The sequence below is a fragment of the Melanerpes formicivorus genome, unplaced genomic scaffold, assembly GCF_026170545.1.
Source record: "Melanerpes formicivorus ecotype bairdi unplaced genomic scaffold, bMelFor1.0.p_v2 SCAF_192, whole genome shotgun sequence".
NCBI lineage: Eukaryota > Metazoa > Chordata > Aves > Piciformes > Picidae > Melanerpes > Melanerpes formicivorus.
Genome location: NW_027142544.1, coordinates 369986 through 393010, shown reverse-complemented (window position 1 = coordinate 393010; position 23025 = coordinate 369986). Strand labels below are relative to the sequence as shown.

Below are 23025 nucleotides of genomic sequence, written 5' to 3'. Positions count from 1 at the left end.
AATAGAATAGAATAGAATAGAATAGAATAGAATAGAATAGAATAGAATAGAATAGAATAGAATAGAATAGAATAGAATAGAATTAACCAGGTTGGAAGAGACCTTTGAGATCATTGAATTCAACCTATCACCCAACACCATCTAATCAACTAAACCATGGCACCAAGCACCCCATCCAGTCTCTTCCTAAACACCTCCAGGGATGGTGACTCCACCACCTCCCTGGGCAGCACATTCCAATGGCCAATCTCTCTTTCTGTGAAGCACTTCTTCCTAACATCCAGCCTAAGAAGATGAGCTGAGTGATCTGGGGTTGTTCAGTGTGATGAAAAGGAGATTGAAGGGAGACCTTCTTGCTCTCTACAACTACCTGAAAGGAGGTAGAGAGGTGGGTGTTGGTTTCTTCTCACAAGTCACAGCTCATAGGACAAGAGTAAATAGCCTCAAATTGCAGAAGCTGAGGTTTAGATGGGGTATTAGGAAAAAACTTCTATCCTGAAAGGGTTATCAAAGACTGGAACAGGCTACCCAGGGAAGTAGTTGAATCCCCACCCCTGGGTGTGTTTAAAAGCCATCTAAATATGATGCTCAAGGATAAAGTGTAATAGTGTCTCTCATAGAGTTAGCTAATGATGGAACTCTATGATCTTAAATTAGCCATAGTGATTCTGTGTGATTCTGTGGTTTCTGCATCATATGAGCTCTGGGGCAACAGGAAAGCCACAGATTCAGCCTCTCAAAGGATTAGATGGGCATTGGTGCTGCTGCATGGATGGAGACAGTAAGCCACCAATGCAGCATGAAAGAAAGAGAGGACTGTGGGTCATCTGGGGCTGCTTTTCAATTCCATTTGCTTTTGTGCTTGTGATGTCTGAGATGTGAGGCTTCTCTGCACTGAAAATCAGAGTCGAGGGCTGGTCTGCATGTGGGATTTATACATTTGTACCCAGAGATTGCATGGGAGCTCAGCAGACCTGCCTCTTCAAGATGTGCCATGTGTGCATGGAAGGCCATGCACTCTTTAAGATTTGAGTTTGTGCATCCAGGCCAATAGTTGGTAGCAGGGTATAAAAGGGAAGCACAAGCATACAGTACAGTAAAATCAGGAGAGAGAGATACAAACAGATATGTTCCAAGTTACTGCCAATGGCTACAACTGCATGGTGCTATGAAGGCCCTGTGCAAGACCAAAACAACAAGGTCAGGAGTGGTCAAAAGGAGCATGCAGGACCTCTTCCAGAAACTATTCTGCCTCTTCTTTCTCCGGTACTCCTTCCATTTTGGTCTGCCTGGCATTTATCATAGACTCCACCTGGGCAAAAGGGAAAGGGTCATTTAGGAGCCTGTTTCCTTACCACTGGTGCCTAGTGGTTACCAGCTTGCCATTTCTCTGCAGATTGTGCATTAAATATGGCATGAACATAGGAGCATATGACAAAAGTAGTGCTCCCCCCTCACTGACTTACACAACAGTCCTCCAGGGCACAGCCCTCCCATTCTTTCCCCACACCTGACTCTCCCCTCCCATAGCTCTTCCTCTCCTTTTATAGCACACGTGGTCCCTTGCACCTTGGGCACTCTGCTCTTGCCCTGTGCTCCTCCTCCTCTAAATGATCAGACACATAGTGAGAGAAATAGTCATCTGTTGACTGTGTTTCCAGTGAGTTCAGCAAAGCTGACTTTCTGCTGTGGCCTAACAGACAGTCCCCACTGAGCCCCACAAAGGCACCATACCTGCAGCAACATGAACTGCAAGGGGTCATCAGGCTTCTCATACACCAGTTTTTCTGTGATCTCCTAAGTGAGACAGAAGGAAAGAAATATTGATCCTTGGGTAGACAGGTAGCTGCACTTCCTGCTGACACACTAGCTACATTTTAAACAGTAAGCATCTCTTTTTCAATCCCCCAGAATGATCAAGGGTCCTTTTCTACTGCTTAAGTTTACACTTCAGAAAGCACAGGACAAGGAAGGATCTGGGGAAGGGATAATTTGGTCCAAGCTAACCTTGGGCCCATCTTCTCAAGGAAGAAGAAAGGAAAGTGATATTTCACCTGAAATATCTGCAGAATATTATGTTTCTCCATGTATGTAATGGAGACTTCAAGGGGGTCTTCATACACCTTTGGTTGCTCCAGTATTTCATGTGTAGTCTCTGTTGGCTTGACTACAGCTGCTGATGAGCCAGCCTCAGGTGTTTTACTGCCAGCCTGTGCAGAGATGGACATGCACATCATAGAATGGAATGGAATGGAATGGAATGGAATGGAATGGAATAGAATAGAATAGAGTAGAATGGAATGGAATGGAATGGAATAAACCAGGTTGAAAGAGAGCTTCAAGATCAAGTCCAACCTATCATCCAACACCACCTAATCAACTAACCCATGTAACCAAACACCCTATCAAGTCTCCTCCTGAACACCTCCAGTGATGGCAACTCCATTTTTCCCTGGATAGGGAATTTCAGCAACAGGTGACTGATACTTAACCCCAAGTAAGTCATGTGGTGATGTCTGGTTCTTAGATGGTTCAGCAGCTGCTGGTATGCTAGATTGCTTCAATTCAGATTCTGAATGACCATTAGGCTCTTGCTATATTTAACAGATAAAGAACAAAGAATATTTTAAACATGTAGTCCCATAGACCAGATACATCACCTTACTGCATCCTTTTTGCAAGTATTTTGCAGCCCATCTTAGAGCTTTAATTTCTGTGATGGATCCTACCCACAACTTCTGCCTCTGAGCCCAAAATCTCAATTTAAGCTCAGACCCAAGCCTTAAGACCTGGTCTTGAGCTCTGCATCAGGTGCAGCTGTGCCTGATGATCACTTACTAAGGTATTTTCCTAGGGGAACACTAAGTGTATATTGCAGGTAGTTTTGACTCTGGATGGAAGCCCCTTGGATGAATCCCAGACCCAAATCATTACCTTGCCTGGTCTGGGAATGTTGGGGAGCCCTTTAAGCAGTACCCTGCCCAAGCACCATGGGTCTGCACCCTGTGGTTAAGCACAGTGTCCTGGCTGTGCTGTGGCTGCTCTCAGCTCCTGGCTTGTCTTCCTGCTTGGCACAGTTCTGGTCTTGCTCCCTGCCAGCAAGCAACTGAAATTTGGGTAGGCTTCACCCATCAACCCCTTGAGCTGCTGTGGACTGTGCCATGCCTCCCACTCCTGATTTTGTGACCGAGTTCAGGCAGAGCCCTGCCCTATTTCTCCCCCTCATGCCAGAATCTCTTGGGGCAGAGGAGGAAGCAGACATCGCAGCTGCTGGCAGGTTTGGGGGGTCCCAGCTGCAGCTGCGCTCCCTGAAGCAGGGTGCTGGGGGAAAGCCAGGGCAGGACATGCACCTATCCCTGTAAGTGGCGAGGGGGCTGTTGTGCCTGTGGGCAGGGGGAACAGGGCAGGACGCCGCTTCATTTGGGGTCTAGGTGAGGCAGGAAGCCGGGACGGGGCGCTCGGTCGATAAAGCATCCCCGGGGCTGCGTGTGCGCGGAGGAAGAGAGGCAGGCGCCCGAATCCGGCACGGATCCGTGTCTAGGGCTGGGGGGCGGGGGGGGGGGGGGGGGGGGGCTCAGGGTCCAGTCCGGTATCATCGCTCCTCCCTCACCAGCCCCCGAGTCTCCATGGCAGGGCAGGGTTGCACTTCGTCTCCAACCGACGCCGGCCCTTTTTGCTCCTCGTTGCTCGCCGTAGGCAGGAGAGGATCCGGAAGACGCCTGGGGCCGTTGCCGGGCAACGGCAGCGCCGGGCAGCGCCATCTTGGGCCGGGGCGGGAGCGCCCCCAGGGGTGCGGGGAGCCTCGGGGGGTCGTGACCGCGGTTCCTCCCGGACCTGCTCCTGTTCCTATTCCCGATCCTGGCGGCCGCCCATCTCCTTACCCGCGTTATCGGAAAGCTGCCCGTCAGCAAAAGGCCTGGGGGTGAGAGCTGACAGCTGCCTGAACAGGAGTCGGTGTGCCCAGGTACCATGGACAGCGTGGGCAGCAGGCCCAGGGCGGGGACTGTGCCCCTGAGCTCGGCGCTGGCCGTGCTGCACCTTGAGTGCTGGGATCAGTTGTGGGTCCCTCACTGCAAGAGAGACACTGAGGTGCTGGAGAGGGTCCAGGGAAAGGAGACAAAGCGCTTCAAAGGTCTGGAGAACAGGTCTTGTGAGGAGCAGCTGGTAGAACTGGGGTTGTTCGGAGAAAAGGAGGCTGAGGGGAGACCTTCTCGTGCTCTCCCAGCTGCCTGGGAAGAGGCTGCAGCAAGGTGGGGGTTGATCTTCTAGTAACAGCTGACAGGGCAATCCCTGGAGGTGTGCAGGAGGGGATTGGATGTGGCACTTGGTGCCATGGTTTAGCAGTCCTGAGGTGTTGGGTGACAGGTTGGACTTGGTGATCTCTGAGGTCTTTTCCAACCTTATTGATTCTATGACAAGAGGTAGGACTCAGGTTGCAGCAGGGAAGGTTTAGGTTGGATATGACAGGGCTGAGGTGGAAGGTGTCTTTACAAATGAAATGTTGCTACATGAATCACAGAATCACCAAGGTTGGAAGAGACCTCAAAGATCATCAAGTCCAACCTGTCACCACAGACCCCATGACTAGACCATGGCACCAAGTGCCACATCCAATCCCCTCTTGAACCCTTCCACAGATGGTGACTCCACCACCTCCCTGGGCAGCACATTCCAATGGCCAATGACTCTCTCGGTGAAGAACTTTCTCCTCACCTCCAGCCTAAACTTCCCCTGGTGCAGCTTGAGACTGTGTCCTCTTGTTCTGGTGCTGGTTGCTTAGCCTGGAGAAGAGGAGGCTCAGGGGAGACCTTATTGCTCTCTACAACTACCTGAAGGGAGGTTGTAGCCAGGCAGGGGCTGCTCTCTTCTCCCAGGCAACCAGCACCAGAACAAGAGGACACAGTCTCAAGCTGTGCCAGGGGAGGTTTAGGAAGGGGAGGTTAGGAAGAAGTTCTTCACAGAAAGAGATTGGCCATTGGAATGTGCTGCCCAGGGAGGTGGTGGAGTCACCATCACTGGAGGTGTTCAGGAAGAGACTGGATGGGGTGCTTGGTGCCATGGTTTAGTTGATTAGATGGTGTTGGGTGATAGGTTGGAGTCGATGATCTCAAAGGTCTCTTCCAACCTGGTTAATTTCTATTCATTCTATTCTATTCTATTCTATTCTATTCTATTCTATTCTATTCTATTCTATTCTATTCTGTTTCCATTCCATTCCATTTCATTCCATTCCATCCCTTCCCATCCCTTCCTATCCCATCCTATCCTATCCTATCCTATCCTATCCTATCCTATCCTATCCTATCCTATCCTATCCTATCCTATCCTATCCTATCCTATCCTATCGTATCCTATCCTACCCTACCCTATCCTATCCTACCCTATCCTATCCTATCCTATCCTATCCTATCCTATCCTATCCTATCCTATCCTATCCTACCCTATCCTACCCTACCCTATCCTACCCTATCCTATCCTATCCTATCCTATCCTATCCTATCCTATCCTATCCTATCCTATCCTATCCTATCCTATCCTATCCTTCCCTATCCTATTTTACCATGACAGTGAGGAGGCCTGGAGAAGACAGGCAGAGAGAAGTTGTACATGGAGGCTTAGATGGCAAAGGGCATGTCTGATAGCTTGTAAAGAGAAAGAGAGGAGCAAGAGGTAGGGTCGTAGAGCACTGAAGAATATTTCAATGCTCGTTGATGTGGGAGGTGCTTTCTCCTCAGTTTTACACAGATCTTGCTGCATGATGAACTTCATCAGAAAAAGCAAATAAACAGACTGCCAGTTTCCCCCAAAGAGGAGGTGAAAGGGATAAAGCTAAAAGCTGTGCTAGGTTACCACAGTAACCAGCTTCTGAAATACTCTGCTCCGTGCTCCACTGTGACAAGAGCTGGTGTTGAAACATGAGTGGCTGCAACTGCCCTGGGGATTGGTGGAGGGTGAGAGGGAAGGGAATGCAGGACTTCAAAACCTGTGCTAAACTAACAGATGTCACTTCCATCCTGAGCAGCTCAGTTTCTGTGTTTTTCAGCTTACACTGCTGACCTTTGAAGAGAAGCAGCTTCCCCAGTGCACCAGCGCTGGGTTCACGACCGTGTTGTCTGCATCCTCAGCCATGCTGACCACTCAGGTCACCTTGCACTGGAGCACTGCTGTTTGCACTCACAGCATGCCAAGTAGCTGTTCAACTCCTCTGAGTCTGCCTTGCTGCTTCTACTTTCCCAGGTGGCTGCAGTGGTTCCAGATAGCACGAGACTGATGTTTTTCTGACTGTGGGCCTTTTTTTTCAGGCTGTGTTCACTTGGACAGCTCTGGTGAGACCCTGCCTGGAGTACTGCATCCAGTTCTGGAGCCCCTATTACAAGAGGGATCTGGAGGTGCTGGAAGGTGTCCAGAGAAGGGCCACAAGGATGAGCAGAGGGCTGGAGCACCTCTCCTGTGAGGACAGACTGAAGGAATTGGGGCTGTTCAGTCTGGAGAAGAGAAGGCTCCCAGGTGACCTCATTGTGGCCTTCCAGTATCTGAAGGGGGCCTACAAGAAGGCTGGGGAGGGACTGCTCAGGATCTCATGTAGTGATAGGACTAGAGGGAATGGAATGAAGCTGGAGGTGGGGAGATTCAGACTGGATGTGAGGAGGAAGTTCTTCACTGTGAGAGTGGTGAAGCCCTGGAATGGGTTGTCCAGGGAGGTGGTTGGGGCCCCGTCCCTGGAGGTGTTTAAGTCCAGGCTGGATGAGAATAGAGTAGAGTAGAGTAGAGTAGAGTAGAGTAGAGTAGAGTAGAATAGAATAGAATAGAATAGAATAGAATAGAATAGAATAGAATAGAATAGAATAGAATAGAATAGAATAGAATAGAATAGGAGTAGAGTAGAGCAGAGTAGAATAGAATAGACTAGACCAGACCAGGTTGGAAGAGACCTTCAAGATCATTGTGTCCAACCCATCAACTAATCCAACCCATCTAATCAACTAAACCATGGCACCAAGCACCCCATCCAGTCTCCTCCTGAACACCTCCAGGGATGGTGACTCCACCACCTCCCCAGGCAGCCCATTCCAATGGGCAATCACTCTCTATGTATAGAACTTCTTCCTAACATCCCGCCTAAAACTCTGACCAGCCTGATCTAGTGTGAGGTGTCCCTGCCCATCGCAGTGGGGTTGGAACTAGATGATCCTTGAGGTCCCTTCCAACCCTGACTGATACTGTGATACTATGAAAGAAGCTGTTAAAATCTAGAATTGTTGAAGGGTCTTAGGCAGTGGCTGGAATGTACTCTTACAAAGAGATCAGGAGCTGGCTTTGTCAGCCTCCACTGATTATCCTGTCCTCATGTGATGGGAAAGGGTACTGTATACTGCCCAGTGCTTTGCATTGTTAGTCCTGAGCATGACATATTTCCCCTAGGAGCTGTGGAGCAGGCTTCAGTTTGTAAGCAGAATATTCACTGGCTTGTCTTGGACACCCCTTATAAATACTGTTTGCTCTGCAGTGATCTGTGCAGCTGTTTAACCTCACATGTGAAACCCTTACAGTTGTGAAGAAGTTTTTGCTTGATGAGGTCTTGCTGCCAGTCAGTCTGGAAACTAAGGTAGCAACATCCAGGAACAGCTGAATTGAGAGTCAAGATGTTCCCTGTCCTGGAGGTAGGTGTTTCTGTGCAACTGTAATGCTTACAGAGCTGGCTTATTGAGGGTCTGAAAGGGAAGCTGTGAACTGTAACATCCCTGACATGCTTCAAAGGGGGAGTGTTTGCTCTAGTAACTGCAATTAGCTATAACTGAAGTAGGCTTCTGCTTTCAGTTGTGTGTATGGGTAGTTGTGTGCTGAGCCTTCCCAGTTCTGTTTTCTCCACAGCATGGCTCCCTGCAAAACTTCTCCCATGGGTCTCTCCTCTCCATCCTTTCCTGGACATGACTAAGCAGCTCTCAGCAGCCTGCTGGCTTCAAATAGCATCATGCTGTGAGTAAATCTCAAGGCCCATGTCATTCTTTCATCAGTGCCTCATTGGTAAACAGCAGATCTCTCCATTGCCAGCCCCACTGCCTACTGCAGGGATCTAGCTCCTGGTACTGGAAAGCTAGGATTCTGTACAAGGAAGTAAGATGAATGACTCCATTAAGTAAACATCACTGCTCTGTGTATTCTTTCAAAAGCACAGATTACAGAAAGCAGAAGGTGCATTTTAAATGCATTCAAACAAAATCCTGAGCAAAACAATGCCTTAAATAGGGTGCTCCTGCAACATCAATCACATGGCTTTTGCCTACCCAAGCACAGGGGAAGGGAAAGCATATTATTATATCATTATTTATATGGCACCATATGCTAAGTCTGGAACTTAAAGACTTTGAAATGAATCAGAAAGCACCAGCTGCAGATCAGCAATACCCTCCTTTATTGGGAGTCACTGTGTGACTGTGGCTATCATTCCTGCTGCTCACTTAAAACTTAACCAAATTGTCAGAGAAATAAGATAGCCATTAGAGATTCAGTGTCTGTCTCCTGGGCACACTTTTTCTAACAGCTGTAACAAAAGATCTGCTGCTGGGTTTGGCCTCTCCCTGTAGTAACTCATTGCATTTGTCCCTGCAGTATTGCAGTTGTTCAGCAGAGATGGCCGAGCTGTTCACTATAAATAATGGTGGTTAACAATGCAGCCCCTTTTGGGTTAATAAATTGTGCTCCAACCACTTCTGAGCCTCTTTGATTGGTTTCCTGCAAGTCTGCAGTGAAGAGTTGGAACAAATCACTTTCCACAGGCTGTTTACTTTGAATATTTCTTCTTAGTTTATTGATATATGTGTGTGTATATATATACACATATATGTATATATATACAGTCATATATACACACACACATATATATACACACATACACATACATGTACACATACATATAGAACAGAATGGAATGGAGTGGAATGGAGTGGAATGGAATGGAATGGAATAGAATGGAATGGAACGGAATAGGATGGAATGGAACGGAATAGGATGGAATGGAATGGAATGGAATGGAATGGAATGGAATAGAATAGAATAGAATAGAATAGAATAGAATAGAATAGAATAGAATAGACCAGGTTGGAAAAGAGCTTTGAGATCATCGACTCAAACCTATCACCCAACACCACCTAATCAACTAAACCATGGCACCAAGCACCCCATCCAGCCTCTTCCTAAACACCTCCAGTGATGGTGACTCCACCACCTCCCTGGGCAGCACATTCCAATGGCCAATCTCTCTTTCTATGAAGAACTGCTTCCTAACATCCAGCCTAAACCTCTCCTGGCACAGCTTGAGACTGTGTCCTCTTGTTCTGGTGCTGGTTGCCTGGGAGAAGAGACTAGCCCCTGCCTGTCTACAACCTCCCTTCAGGTAGCTGTAGAGAGCAATAAGGTCTCTCCTGAGCCTCTTCTTCTCCAGGCTAAGCAACCCCAGCTCCCTCAGCCTCTCCTCACAGGGCTGTGCTCCAGACCCCTCCCCAGCTTTGTTGCCCTTCTCTGGACACCTTCCAGCAATTCAACATCTTTCCTAAGATGGGACCCAGAACTGAACACATACACACATTATATATCTATATATCTATATATCTATATATCTATCTCATAGTCAAATCCTGAAAATGGCCATCTCAGGTCCTGTCACCTCCTCTGGTTCTTGGGGATCATGTAATGAGATGCATGAGATGAAACACATTGGAAAATTAAATGTCATTGTGTAATAGGAAAGAGGGCCCTGGTCAGCACCAGGCTGGGGAATTCATCTCTTGCCATGCTGGAGCTGCTGTCAGGGCTTACACATTCTCTCAGGCTGAGGTTGCTGCCTGGAGCAATCTGCTGCACAATCCAGCTGATGCCCAGGGCTGTGGCCTTGCTCTTCCTCACATGCTGTGGCTCCAAAGCTTTCTGACTTGATTTTGCACAGTTGCAGCCAGATGAAGTTAAAGCCTTCCCGAGATCTGCTGAGCAAAGAGCAGCTTTGTGGCACAGAGCAATGTTCAAAAACCAAGCTGTGAGGAAGAGGCTGGGGTTCCTGGACAGACATGACAAGCATCTCCGTGCATTCAGGTGCTGACCTGTGACAGTGGGTGGGTCACTCAGTGGCCCATCTGTTGGTTCCTTACCTGTACAGTGGGGTAGTTGCTCTGCCCTCCATCCGGAGGGTTTTTGAGGAAGTAACTGAATTACAGGCTGGGAGGAGGCCAGAGGTAAGCACCACAGCACAGTATGAAGAAAGCCAGCTCTTGCATGAGGCAGAGAGGGCTGGGATGTGAGGGGAAGAGAGGCAGGCTAGGGCTGCTGGCTTGTGCCCAGACTGCTCTTGCACCAGTAGCCTGCAGATTGCACCAAGATGCTTGCTTTCATACAGGCATCTCTCAGAGTTTGTGTGCAAAGACCAAGCCAGAGCATGCTGGTAAATCCGACTTCACCCAGTACAGCCTCTTGCTAGGACTGTGCTCACATTTCCCAGCAGAGAGCAGCAGAGCCTCATAACTGCTGGCGAGGGCTCCCTGTGCATCCTCCAAGACCTTCTTGCAGTGCTTGCCTCCACAAAACACAGCAGTAAACCTGCACTGAGCTCACAGGCACATGTCAGGCCTGTCAAGAGCAAACAGAAATGCGTGCTTGCAATCCCAAGCATTGCCTTCCTGAGAACTGAAGGGAGCAGAGAGAGCTTACTTCAGGGGAAGCTCTCCAGGTTGGCTTTGTGCTCAGTGCTGAAAGGGTGTGCCTCAGCCAGAGCTTCAGAAAATGAAGGGAAACCTGTAGCAAGTTAAGCAAACCTCTTTCACAGATGACTGGCACGAACTTAGGTAACCCCTTGAGGTCCCTCTTCTCTAGGCCCATGTATGGCAATGCAGGAAAGAAACCTTTACTACCTTCTGTGTTTGGAAATACTTGCTCTGGGCACCTCTGTAGCCTGCTTTAGATTTAACCCTTTCTATTACAAATAATGTTTCAGCTGTCTCTTTCTTGTTCCCTCCTTACTTAATAATGTTATTATGGATGTTATTGGTAATAGACATGAATGGAAAATGTGAGGCACTGCTTCTCTGCCAATGTGCCAGAACTAATCTTTGTCTAATGCAGAGAACATTTGCCAGGACAATGAGGCTCTGTCCTCTGTTTGGAAACTTACCTGCTCTCCCTCAGGGGTTTAAAGAAGACAGATTTGGGGTTAGACTAGGTCTTCAGTGGTATCAGCTAGGGCAGCTTTCCTACCATTCCTTAACTGTCCCATTCTAGTTCCTGAAGCTATCAGAGTTATATGCTTTCCCTTGGGAAATAATCATACACCTTCTGGGAGGCCAAACCCTTGAGAGGGAGAAGGCCTCAGTTTTGTCTCACTGGTATGTGGCTTCAGTGGTTAGTGATGCTCTGTTCTGACTGAAGTCCACAATGACCCTTGAATAGAATAAACCAGGTTGGAAGAGACCTTCAAGATCATCATGTCCAACCTATCAACCAATCCAATCCACTCCGCCTAATCAATTAAACCATGGCACCAAGCACCCCATCAAGTCTCCTTCTGAACACCTCCAATGATGGTGACTCCACCACCTCCCCGGGCAGCCCATTCCAATGGGCAATCACTCTCTCTGTATAGAACTTCCTAACATCCAACCTAAACCTCCCCTGGCACAGCCCGAGACCATGTTCTCCTGTTCTGGTGGTGGCTGCCTGGGAGAAGAGACCAACCTCTGCCTGTCTACAACCGCCCTTCAGGTAGTTGCAGAGAGCAATAAGGTCACCCCTGAGTCTCCTCCTCTCCAGGCCAAGCAACCCCAGCTCCCTCAGTCTTTCCTCATAGGGCTTGTGTTCTAAACCCCTCACCAACTTTGTTGACTCACACAGCTTCCCACACCTCAAGGAAGGCAACAGTAAAAGCTGGGGGGATGGTTTTGGACATGACCAGTACAATCCACAGCACACTGCCTCCATGCAGACAGGAAGACCCATGCTTTGCAGCTGTGTATTCCTGTCAGTCCTTTCTGCCCATCCACGTAGCTTTTTCCTGTTCCCTGCCACGGTCTGACACACGAATAGGTAGAAGTGGTCCCTTCATCCCATTCTCTTCCCATCAGCTGTGGAATCCCTAAAGGAAGAGAGTCATAGTTTCATAGTTTCATAGTTTCATTCAGGGTTGGAAGGGACCACAAGGATCATCTAGTTCCAACCCCCCTGCCATGGGCAGGGACACCCCACACTACATCAGGCTGGACAGAGCCTCATCCAGCCTGGGCTTAAACACCCCCAGGGACAGGGCCTCGACCACCTCCCTGGACAACCCATTCCAGGGCTTCACCACTCTCATGGGGAAGAACTTCCTCCTCACCTCCAGCCTGAATCTCCCCACCTCCAGCTTCATTCCATTCCCCCTAGTCCTATCACTACCTGAGATCCTGAGAAGTCCTTCCCCAGCCTTCTTGTAGGCCCTCTTCAGATAGTGGAAGGCCACAATAAGGTCACCTTGGAGCCTTCTCTTCTGCAGACTGAGGAGCCCAACTCCTTCAGTCTGTCCTCATAGGAGAGGTGCTCCAGCCCTCTGCTCATCCTCCTGGCCCTTCTCTGGACACCTTCCAGCACCTCCACATCCTTCTTGAGTCCAGGCCCAAAGTTCACAAGTGGTGCTTGTGGAGGGTGCTGGTGCTAAGAACAGCAGCTGCATAGTTGGAGGGCACAAGTTTGCCTCCTCACCCTGCAAACGCTGCCTAAGGCTGTGCTCCTTTCTGCTGTGAACCCATCTTTTGCATTGGGACAGGGAGGCAGGCATGGGATGGGACAGGCTTTTGGAAGGCAAATGTATTAACAGTGACAGCAAGACCCTGGATGACCCTCAGGATGTCCCTCTTGAAGAAGCTGTAATCTACAGACAGTTGTGAGTGGCTTTCTGCGTTCCTCAAAGCTTTGTGGCCAGGGTGCCCTCTCGATCCTCACTTCCCCACATCCCCTCACCCAGCCCATATGCTAAACAAACCACCTCAGCCTGGGGGTCACCGAGCTGGTTTCCCACAGCCTCCCACCTCTCAGGCTGCATAGAATGTGTCCTTTCTTGATGCAAATGATGCTTCATCTCTGAATCCTAGCTCTACATGGGAAAGGTGCAATTAACTGCTGCAAGGAGACGGGGCCGTCTGCCTTGCCTTGTTTAACAGAAGCTTTAATTAAAGACCCCCTGATGCTGGAAAGCCACATTAATTATTCATCTGAAAACATTTACATAGAGTCCCCCGTTCCCCTTCTTCAATAAATTATCAGCTTCACGTCTCCATAATTCATCGAAATGACTAAAAATACACTGTCTCAGCCTCCATCACCTCCCTCCTCACTCTGCCTTTGTCTGTTCCAACTGTGAGGAGTTCAGTAGCTTAATGTGAAGGACTCCTACTGCTCTTAAGTGAGAAAAAGAAAAAGCCAGGAGGAAGAGAGGAAGGAAAGATTTACCCCTGCACAGGAGTCCTGCCAACGGCAGTCATTTGTCTCTTGTTCTTTCCTGCACAACTGTCATGATCCTGAGGTTTGAAGGAGCTCATCAACTATCTCTAATGAGGAAAAATCCAGTGAGAGGAGCAGAAAAGATTATGTGTTTCTGGGGCAAAAGAGGCTTGAGTTTAGGAAATGTCTATGCTGAGTTGCAGGTATCCTGTGTGACCCAAAGCCTAGCAGCTGATGTACCTGGATCAGCTCCATACCTCACTTGTAGAGCAGGCTAGTGGTTCCTTTTCTGCCAGGTGTGTGTGTAGGGGGGGTGCTGCTCTGCCAGTATAAACTTCCAATACAGGTGTTCAAAAGAGTGACAAAGCAGACCAGCTTAGGCTGAGGCAGAAGTTCTGCAGCAATCCACAACAAAGATGTCTCTGCAGGCACAACAGAGGGAAAATTCACTGCAGAGAGTTTTCTCCAGCACATTTCACTTAGTGATAAAGTGAACTGTCACATGAGAGAGTTAAAAACCCCAGTCCTCTGAGGGCTTGTTTGCATGGGGACTTAAGACAAATCAGTGTGAGGTGGGAGTTAATGCTCTGAAGTCGAAGTGCATTAAACCTCCGTGTGGGTGCTCTGATACAGAAGGAAAATGGCCTCATTGCACCATGGTGGCAATTAAACACAAGCAAAGCAAGGGCACTTTATCCCCAAATGTCCATGGAATCATGAAATCAATAAGGTTGGAAAAGACCTCAGAGATCATCAAGTCCAGCCTGTCACCTTGTGACTACTAAACCGTGACACCAAGTGCCACGTCCAATCCCCTCTTGAATACCTCCAGGGATGGTGACTCCACCACCTCCCTGGGCAGCACATTCCAATGGCAAATTATTCTTCCTGGGAAGAACTTTCTCCTCACCTTGAACCTAAACTTCCCCTGGTGCAGCTTGAGACTGTGTCCTCTTGTTCTGGTGCTGGTTGCCTGGGAGCAGTGTCTATGAGAGAGAGGGAGAAATAGGATTGCCAGATGTAGAAAGTGCTAGGTATTCAGGGGCTGACTTTTGGAAATGGGTCACTGTCTGGAAGATCTCCTCTACTTCTCTGTGAATGTCACGAAGCAGTACACTCCATTTTGTTAGCCCCAGCCCAGTTCTTGAATTAGGAGTGGATTTTAGCTATGGTGTGCCATTAGCTCTGAGCATAACCTCTTCCCTCTGTTCTTTTCCTTGGAGACTGGAGGTGTGATTTCCTAGGCTGTGCTGCAAAAGAACACCGATAGAGGTCATTCTGCTACTCAGGATGTCTCTGGAGGATGCTGTGTAGCACTGAACCCAAAGCCTTCTAGCATTCAAATGGAGTCAGATACTTGTGATTAAATTTACTCAGATATAAATATCATCCATTGCTTACCAATTAAATTATGGCTCAGTCTGAGTTACTAAGGGATCTGAATTAACATTCTTCTGGATGTAGAGAAGCCCATTTTTGCAGGCACTAGGAAAAAACCTCCCTTCCTTCTCTTCCATCTAAGGAAATTGGGTTAAAATTTTCCACAGTGAAGTTTTTTAGCCCTTTCTACTCTCTGTGGAGACCCCTTAAAAATTGTCTGGGCTGTGGCTGCCCTCCAGATGTACATAAGTGCCAGTCTTTGGATACCTCACTCACAGTCCAGTGTGTACTGTTAAATTTGTGTTGACCTTACCCTGCTTGGAAGCAATAATTGGTGCTGTGCCTCCTGGGGGATGGAACAATATGTAATGGGCTTAAACAGAAGATCTAGTTAGACATTAAGAAGCCTTTGCTAATGGCACAGCAATAAAGCATAGGAATAAATGGCTGGGGCCCTGCTGCCTGTAGAGAAGTTTGGATGAACACACTGAAATTATCTTGTCTTCTCCTGGAAGGAAAGCAGAGATCATTCATTGTGGTTTCTTCCAACATTATTTTCTCTGCTTCTGCATATGCCCACGAAGTTTGCTTGCCAAAAGTGGTAATAGCAGCAGTTTCATTGCTGCAGCACTGTCATGGAAAACACTGCTCCATCAGTGCCCCAAAGGAAGAGCAGGCTGATATAAAAGAATGCCAACAGGAGCATCCTGTCTTTCCAAGCTGGCAGGAGTGAGCCATTTTGGAAGGTGATGTACATCACCCATAACCCACGCTCTAGCTTTCTTGGTTGAGCCAAATTGTCTTCCCGAGTTGTCAAACAGGAGAAATGTTACCACTGTAATTAAAAGCATTAAAGCAATCAAAAGGAGCATGCAAGCATTATTAAGGCACTATTGGTTTATGTCCCCTGCAGGCATTCTTTTAAAATAAATGACTTTTTTTGGCTTAATTTAAAGCCTCTTCCAAAAACATCACTTGAAACAAAAGGGGAAAGGAATTTCCATCCATATATTTGCCAGGAAAACTACTTGGTTTTCAATCTCATAACCTATGCTGGTAAGGTTTCCCCACGCTGACAAAGTCCCTCTGCTGAATAAAGAGCGTAGCCTTGAGTTGGATCTGGACAGCAAGAACTGAAGAGGAGCAAGAGAGACTTCAGTGACTCCAGGTAATCCCTTCATAAAAGAGGAATCATCTCTGCTGTGCAGGTGCCAGACAAGGTGTTACGAAAGTGCCTATGAAGGACAGGTACATGAAATAATTAATGAGGCTGGAAGAGCATTTTCCAACCTGGTGGGTGGGAAAAGGGGAGATGAATAGTATGGTATAGTATAGTATAGTATAGTATGGAATGGAATGGAACGGAACGGAGTAGAATAGAATAGAATAGAATAGAATAGAATAGAATAGAATAGAATAGAATAGAATAGAATGGAATGGAATCAGATTGGAAGAGACCTTCGAGATCATCAAGCCCAACCCATCATCCAACACCACCTAATCAACTAAACCATGGCACCAAGCACCCCATCCAGTCTCCTCCTAAACACCTCCAGGGATGGTGACTCCACCACCTCCCTGGGCAGCACATTCCAATGGCCAATCACTCTCTCTATGAAGAATTTCTTCCTCACCTCCAGCCTAAACCTCCCCTGGTGCAGCTTGAGACTGTGTCCTCTTGTTCTGGTGCTGGTTACCTGGGAGAAGAGAGCAGCCCCCACCTGTCCACAACCTCCCTTCAGGTAGTTGTAGAGAGCAATAAGGTCTCCCCTGAGCCTCCTCTTCTCCAGGCTAAGCAACCCCAGCTCCCTCGGTCTGTCCTCACAGGGCTTGTGCTCCAAACCCCTCCCCTGCTGAAGATCAGGAACATCTAGTGAGTGTGGGGGAGCTGCAAGTCTTATCATAGAATCAATAAGGTTGGAAAAGACCTCAAAGATCATCAAGTCCAACCTGTCACCCAACACCTCATGACTACTAAACCATGGCACTTCTGACACTCTGCAAGTCTGGAGTAATGTTGCACTATGGAAGAGGCTGAACTCGCTTGTAGAGCTTGCTGGGTTAAGCCTCGGAGAAGCAGATGTTCAGCTCTGGCTTTCTGAACCTGAGCTGTCTGCAGAAAGTAGCCACAGCCTGTCTGGTTTGGGAAAGATGGGCTCAGTGCTGTGTGTGCATGTGTGTGTGGTGGTTTGGGTGGTGACAAAAGTATGCTTGCCACCTGTTTGGCACGTCACAAAGCCAACCTCTGAGGCAGCATACAATGCTGATTTTACTTTGGGAATTAGTTGGGTTGCTGTTGGACTCCATGACCTTAAAGGTCTTTTCCAACCTTAAGGATTCTATGATTCTCAAAGTGGCATCCATCAGGGTCTGAATGACAGCTGAGAAGAGATGGGTAGCCTGAGCCATGCAGGTAGAAAACTGGCACTGACTAAGTTTTCGTTGTAGTTTGTCATGATAAGAGTCAATGGGTGTAGCTTTTCTCCCCCAGACTGATTCAGCAGGAGTTTTTTTGCATCAGATTCAAGAATCTACATGAAGGTGAGAGCTGTGCAGATCACAGCTGCCTTTGCTCTCTCTGTAGCTCTCATTAGGATCTGCAGCCTTGGAGTGACTGGAGCAAGCATTTTCCTTTTCCCAAAACCTTGCCCTGTTAGTGAGGCTGCTGCTTCCCCTGGTTGCTTGGCTTAGAGCTGCTGCAGTTCCTGGCCAGGGAAGGAAGCTAGGGAGAGCCCTGATGCTGGAAGATGTCCTGCAGCACCTCTGCAGAGGGGCACAAATACCACTCCTCTACATCACTTCTGGTTTTGTCCTCTGTCTCCACCGAGTGGTGCCACAGCTGATGTGCCATCTGTGCAGAACAGACTGATGACTCTTTCCCTTGCCCGACGCCCTCTGCAGAGGCCAGGGGCTGGCAACTGGCTGCGACAGGCATGCAAAAGGACAAAGTGAACGTCACAGGCAGCACCAAGAAAATCCATCCCAAGCCCGGCTCCATATGGGGAAGGACAGTTCCAGCTGTTCAGCCTTTGGAGTAAGCTGGCTCTGAAGCTGCTGGTACCCTGGCTTTAAAGCTAGGCAAACACAGACCTATCAGAGCTGTTGAAAAGGGGGAAAGCAGCGGGGATAGCAACATCATGCTGGCGCAAGGAGTCTTGTGATGCTATTGCTCCCCATGATTATGCTGTTAACAGCCAAGCAGGGTGGAGTTTAATGAGCAAAGGTAGATGAGAAAAGGAAAACAGCTGAGACAAATGATGTTTAAATGTGATGGCTCATTAAGCAAAAGCTTTCTGCTATGTTTCTTTCCTTGGTAGCAACAAAAGGGACAATGGCCATAAGTAAGAGGCAAGCTACTGACAACAGAAAGGATTTATAGATAGTAACAGTTCAGCAGCTCCAAGTGAAGAGGTTTGCAATGTCTTTGCACAAGAAAGAGAGCTCTTTTCAGCCCTAATCCTAGGAGCTTCTCACTGGACAGCAAGGACCAATCCTGCTTTCCTGCAAAGCCAAACTCCTGTCTCCAGCAGATTATTTTGCAACACAGAAGTCAGCGCAGCGTGGGCTATGGGCCTCAAACTAATGCATCCATGATCTTGCCTGACCTGGCTTACAGATGCTTGCATGTGTGTCTTTGGTCTTGGCCAAATCCTCTAGTGTTTACTGAAGTGTAGGCCTAAACAGATATTGAGAAAGCTGTCCTAATCAGTCCTCCAGGAGGCAGGAGCAGCTTCGCTGGTGTCCTTCCTGCCAGCTATGTAACCTGTTCCCAAAGCATCTGAGGGGTAGAGGCTCTGCACCCCTCAAAACTGAGCAACTATTCCAGTGCTTTGTTGTCATTATCCAGCTTGTCAGTACAGTGTCCTGCCCAGCCAGGATGATTTCCTCTCTCTTTGCTGAAGCTTTAGTATCAATGTTGTGACAGACTGCCTTTCAGCTTTCCAACAACATATGAGCAAAGATCTCCATGGTGTTCATCTCTCTTACAAAGCAAAGGGCTACTCTGCATTTGCATAAATCATGAAGCTGGGTGTGATCTTCTGCCTGAGGAAAAAGATGCACTCCATCCTATTCAAGTTTCTTTTGTGTTATTTATGGTGTTCAAGAGGGGATTGGTCGTGGCACCTGGGGCCATGGTTTTGTCATGAGGTCTGTGGTGACAGGTTGGACTTGATGATCTTTGAGGTCTCTTCCAACCTTGGTGATTCTGTGATTCTATGAAAGTGGTAAAGGCAATAGTCTTCAGAAACAAAATACCTGATCCTCCAGAAGCTTCCAGGATTATGCTGTTGAGCTGAGAATGTGGTCCTGCAGTCCAGCAAGAGTGGAGGACAGGGCCCTGGACTTCCTTCAGGAATGAGAAAGACTGAGTGGATGATTACTTCCAAAGTTAGGACATTGTGGATGACAAGAGAGTAATTTTGTTACTGTTCTTTTCTTGATTTCTGCATGAGCAGCCTAGCCTTGTCAGAAATTACATTGCCCAGGACTGGAACATTTAGCCACTGGGATGTCATAGGAAGTATTCTGCTAGCTCTCTCCAACAGGAAAAAGCACAAGGAGCAGACAGAGAGATATCAGATCCGTGCACCCTATTTGTTGGCCTTTTTGAAGGTCAGGCACCAAGAAACTAGCTCAAATTCTAGGATTCCCTCTGAAGTGAATCACAGCAGCAGTGATATGGGCCCTTTTGTCAGCTGTGTTCTGCACATGACTGCACTGACATCGTAAACCACAGTAAAACAAATCACTTTGTTCAAACTGCTGCAACAGAAGGTCTTCTGTCTCCCAAACATCATTCGATCCAAGAGGGACTGAACTGACTTACCAGCAGCTTTCATCAACACCCTCTCTGTTCCAAGGTAGGAGCTTGCACCACTGGAGCTGGAACCCACAAATCTCATGGGAAGTCATGGGAAGTGCTTATTGGTTAAGAGATGGTAACACTGCTGACCTGAGAAATGTTGCTGAGACATTTATCTGTAATGGGGAGTTTAATCCAATCCCCTCCTGAGCACCTCCAGGGACAGTGACTCCACCACCTCCCTGGGCAGCACATTCCAATGGCTAACAATTCTCTCTGTGAAGAACTTTCTCCTCATCTCCAGCCTAAACTTCCTCTAGCACAGCTTGAGACTGTGTCCTCTTGTTCTGGTGCTGGTTGCCCAGGAGAAGAGACCAACCCCTTCCTGGCTACAACCTCCCTTCAGGTAGTTGTAGAGAGTAATAAGGTCTCCCCTGAGCTTCCTCCAGGCTAAGCAACCCCAGCTCCCTCAGCCTCTCCTTGTAGGGCTTGTGCTCCAAAACCCCTCCCCAGCCTTGTTGCCCTTCTCTGGACACATTTAAGAGGGGATTGGACGTGGCACTTGGTGCCATGGTTTAGTGGTCATGAGGTGTTGGGTGACAGGTTGGACTTGATGATCTTTGAGGTCTTTTCCAACCTTATTGCTTCTATGATTCTATGGCTCTATAAGCTTCTGCACCACTGTATCTCCTGTTTAGTGGATGTCAAAATATTGCAGTGTGGCAAGATCTCATTTTGTGCATACACATCAATGTTCTGATTGATGGGCCTCGGTCTGATTTCTGCTCAAAATTGTTGAAGCTCTATTACCTGGATGACATGAGTCAGAGAAACTAAAGGCTCACTGATTATGATGTTATAAAGCATCCAGGGTCTGCAAAAGAATAACCTACATCAGGGCACACTGTGTTTGCCATTAACACTTTGAAGGCAGACACCAAGTATTAATTAGTGCAACCCACAAGAAAAACAGGGCACAACAGTAAAGCAAGGCCAGCTGAAGGTGCAGTGACTGAAGCAAGTTTCATCTGGGCCTCTGGCACCAAGAGACTCTCCAAGACTTCTTACTGGCTCTAGCACCATTGCTGCAATGTGAGTGTGAGTAAAGCCAAGACATTGCAGTTGACAGAGACCCAGACAATGCAGCTTGTACAGTTTGGAGACCTGTGCAGCTCTTGCTGAAGTAGACACAGTTGGTCAGCTGAATGGCCCTCCAGACTTTGCAGCCAGTGTTGGTTCATCATGGTGACTGTCATCAGACTTTCAGCTGCTGGTTCACAGGTAGTTACTCAGAGAATAGAATAGAATAGGATAGGATAGGATAAGATAGGATAGGATAGGATAGGATAGGATAGGATAGGATAGAATAGAATAGAATAGAATAGAATAGAATAGAATAGAATAGAATAGAATAAGATAGGATAGAATAGAATAGAAATAGAAATAGAAATAGAAATAGAAATAGAAATAGAAATAGAAATAGAATAGAATAGAAAGAATAGGATAGTATAGCATAGGATAGCATAGCATAGCATAGCATAGCATAGCATAGAAGAGAAGAGAATAGAATAGAATAGACCAACCCCCGCCGGGCTACAACCTCTCTTCCGGTAGTTGTAGAGAGCAATAAGGTCTCCCCTGAACCTCCTCTTCTCCAGGCTATGGTCATGATCCAGACACCTCCACCTCACGTTGCCTGTAGGTGCACACAGTTTAACTCAGTCCTGAGCCGCAAACCTCACCTTGGTGTGTGACTTGTTGCTCACTAACAAGAGCATAATCTCCAGTTCCCTGGGAATATCATCTTAGGCTGTAGCCAGGTGGGGATTGGTCTCTTCTCCCAGGCAACCAGCACCAGAACAAGAGGACACAGTGTCAAGCTGTGCCAGGGGAAATTTAGGCTGGAGGTGAAAAGAAAGTTCTTCACAGAGAGAGTGATTGGCCATTGGAATGTGCTGCCCAGGGAAGTGGTGGAGTCACCATCCCTGGAGGTGTTTAGGAAGAGACTGGATGGGGTGCTTGGTGCCATGGTTTAATTGATTAGATGATGTTGGATGATAGGTTGGACTCGATGATCTTGAAGGTCTCTTCCAACCTGGTCTTGTCTATTCTATTCTATTCTATTCTATTCTATTCTATTCTATTCTATTCTATTCTATTCTATTCTATTCTATTCTATTCTATTCTATTCTATTCTATTCTATTCTATTCTATTCCATTCCATTCCATTCCATTCCATTCCATTCCATTCTATTCTTAGCATTTAAGACCAGTCCTTCCACTTCATTCCATTCCATGAGGATGCAGAAAGCCCCAGGAAACTGAGTTCTGAGCTGGAATGTCTTCTGCTTGGTATGTTCACACAACTTTCAGCCACAGAAAGTCAAGAATATATAAACAGGGATTTCTGCCATACTTTTCACCCACCTTGCCTGTCTCATAATTGAGTCCTTCTCCTGGTTTTGCTCTAATGGCTTACCTACAACTTTCTTAATTTTTTCCAGGTGGCCTCTCTCCAGTTTCACATCTACCAGTTACCACATTTTTCTTCCTGCAGCTATTGCAAGCAGTAACCAAAACAGCAAAGGAAACAGTTCCAAAACACGCCCCCTTGGACAGATCCAGGGGATGACAGATAATTTGATGCTCAGTCATGTTATGCTGACATGTAAACCCACTGAAGATGACCAGAACAAATGGGACCTGACTGTCTTCATAAATTTCCTTGAGTGCTTGGTGGGAGGCAGAACATGCTCTTGCCAACGACCTCTGAGACTGCAGTATAAAAATAACCTAAAGCATTTAAAAAGCAACAAGAGGGGAAGGATGCATTTTATGTCAATTCAGTCAAAAAGTCCTCAGAATTAGTTGCCTGAAGTGTTTGGGAAAGCTGACAGAGTATAATAGCACAGAGACTATTTTCTTGCTTCTCAGCAAAGACAGCATTAATCGTCTGGGCTTAATATAGCCTTCCACATGCCAACTGGGTGCAAAATTATGGCTGGTATTAGAAAACCACTTACCAGGCTTAAAGTGCAGTAAGCTGTGGGGTGGGTATGCAGATGGAGTATGCCTAAGGACGTGGAGTGACCTTGAGAATTGTATGCTGTCTCTGGAGACATAGTGACTCTTCATCATGGACCCTGTCAGAGGTGGAGCTCTTCTCTGGCCGTGCCCAGAGAGTGGTGGTGAATAGTGCCACATCCAGCTGGCAGCCAGGCACTAGTGGTGTCCCCCAGGGATCAGTGCTGGGCCTCATCCTGTTCAATATCTTTATTGATGATCTGGATGAAAGCATTGAGTCCATCCTCAGTAAATTTGCGGATGATGCCAAGCTGGGAGCAGGTGTTGATCTGTTAGAGGATTGGAGAGCTCTGTTAGAGGGA

The 23025-nt window shown here is 47.5% G+C and overlaps 1 protein-coding gene and 1 long non-coding RNA gene across 2 annotated transcripts; one reads left to right on the top strand and one right to left on the bottom strand.

Moving 5' to 3' along the window:
* Positions 1-306: 306 nt before the first annotated feature.
* Positions 307-3687, bottom strand: TEX55 (testis expressed 55). Its single transcript, XM_068169550.1, has 4 exons — positions 3611-3687; positions 2055-2210; positions 1735-1797; positions 307-1312 (listed from the first exon to the last, which is right to left on the bottom strand). Exons 1-4 carry the CDS (start codon positions 3626-3628, stop codon positions 1244-1246), a joined length of 306 nt encoding a protein of 101 aa, XP_068025651.1. The 5' UTR covers positions 3629-3687; the 3' UTR covers positions 307-1243.
* Positions 3688-3807: 120 nt separating this feature from the next.
* Positions 3808-8694, top strand: LOC137457701 (uncharacterized). Its single transcript, XR_010991388.1, has 4 exons — positions 3808-3964; positions 6303-6507; positions 7551-7661; positions 7873-8694. It is a non-coding gene; the product is annotated as an uncharacterized lncRNA (long non-coding RNA).
* The last annotated feature ends 14331 nt before the right edge of the window (positions 8695-23025 follow it).

What these genes read in the sequence shown, in the direction of transcription:
- TEX55 (XM_068169550.1), bottom strand. An exon ending in ATATTCTGCAGATATTTCAG is followed by an intron (nt 1,798 to 2,054) that starts GTGAAATATCAC and finishes TGTCTCACTTAG; the next exon opens with GAGATCACAGAAAAACTGGT. An exon ending in TGCAGTTCATGTTGCTGCAG is followed by an intron (nt 1,313 to 1,734) that starts GTATGGTGCCTT and finishes CCTTTTGCCCAG; the next exon opens with GTGGAGTCTATGATAAATGC.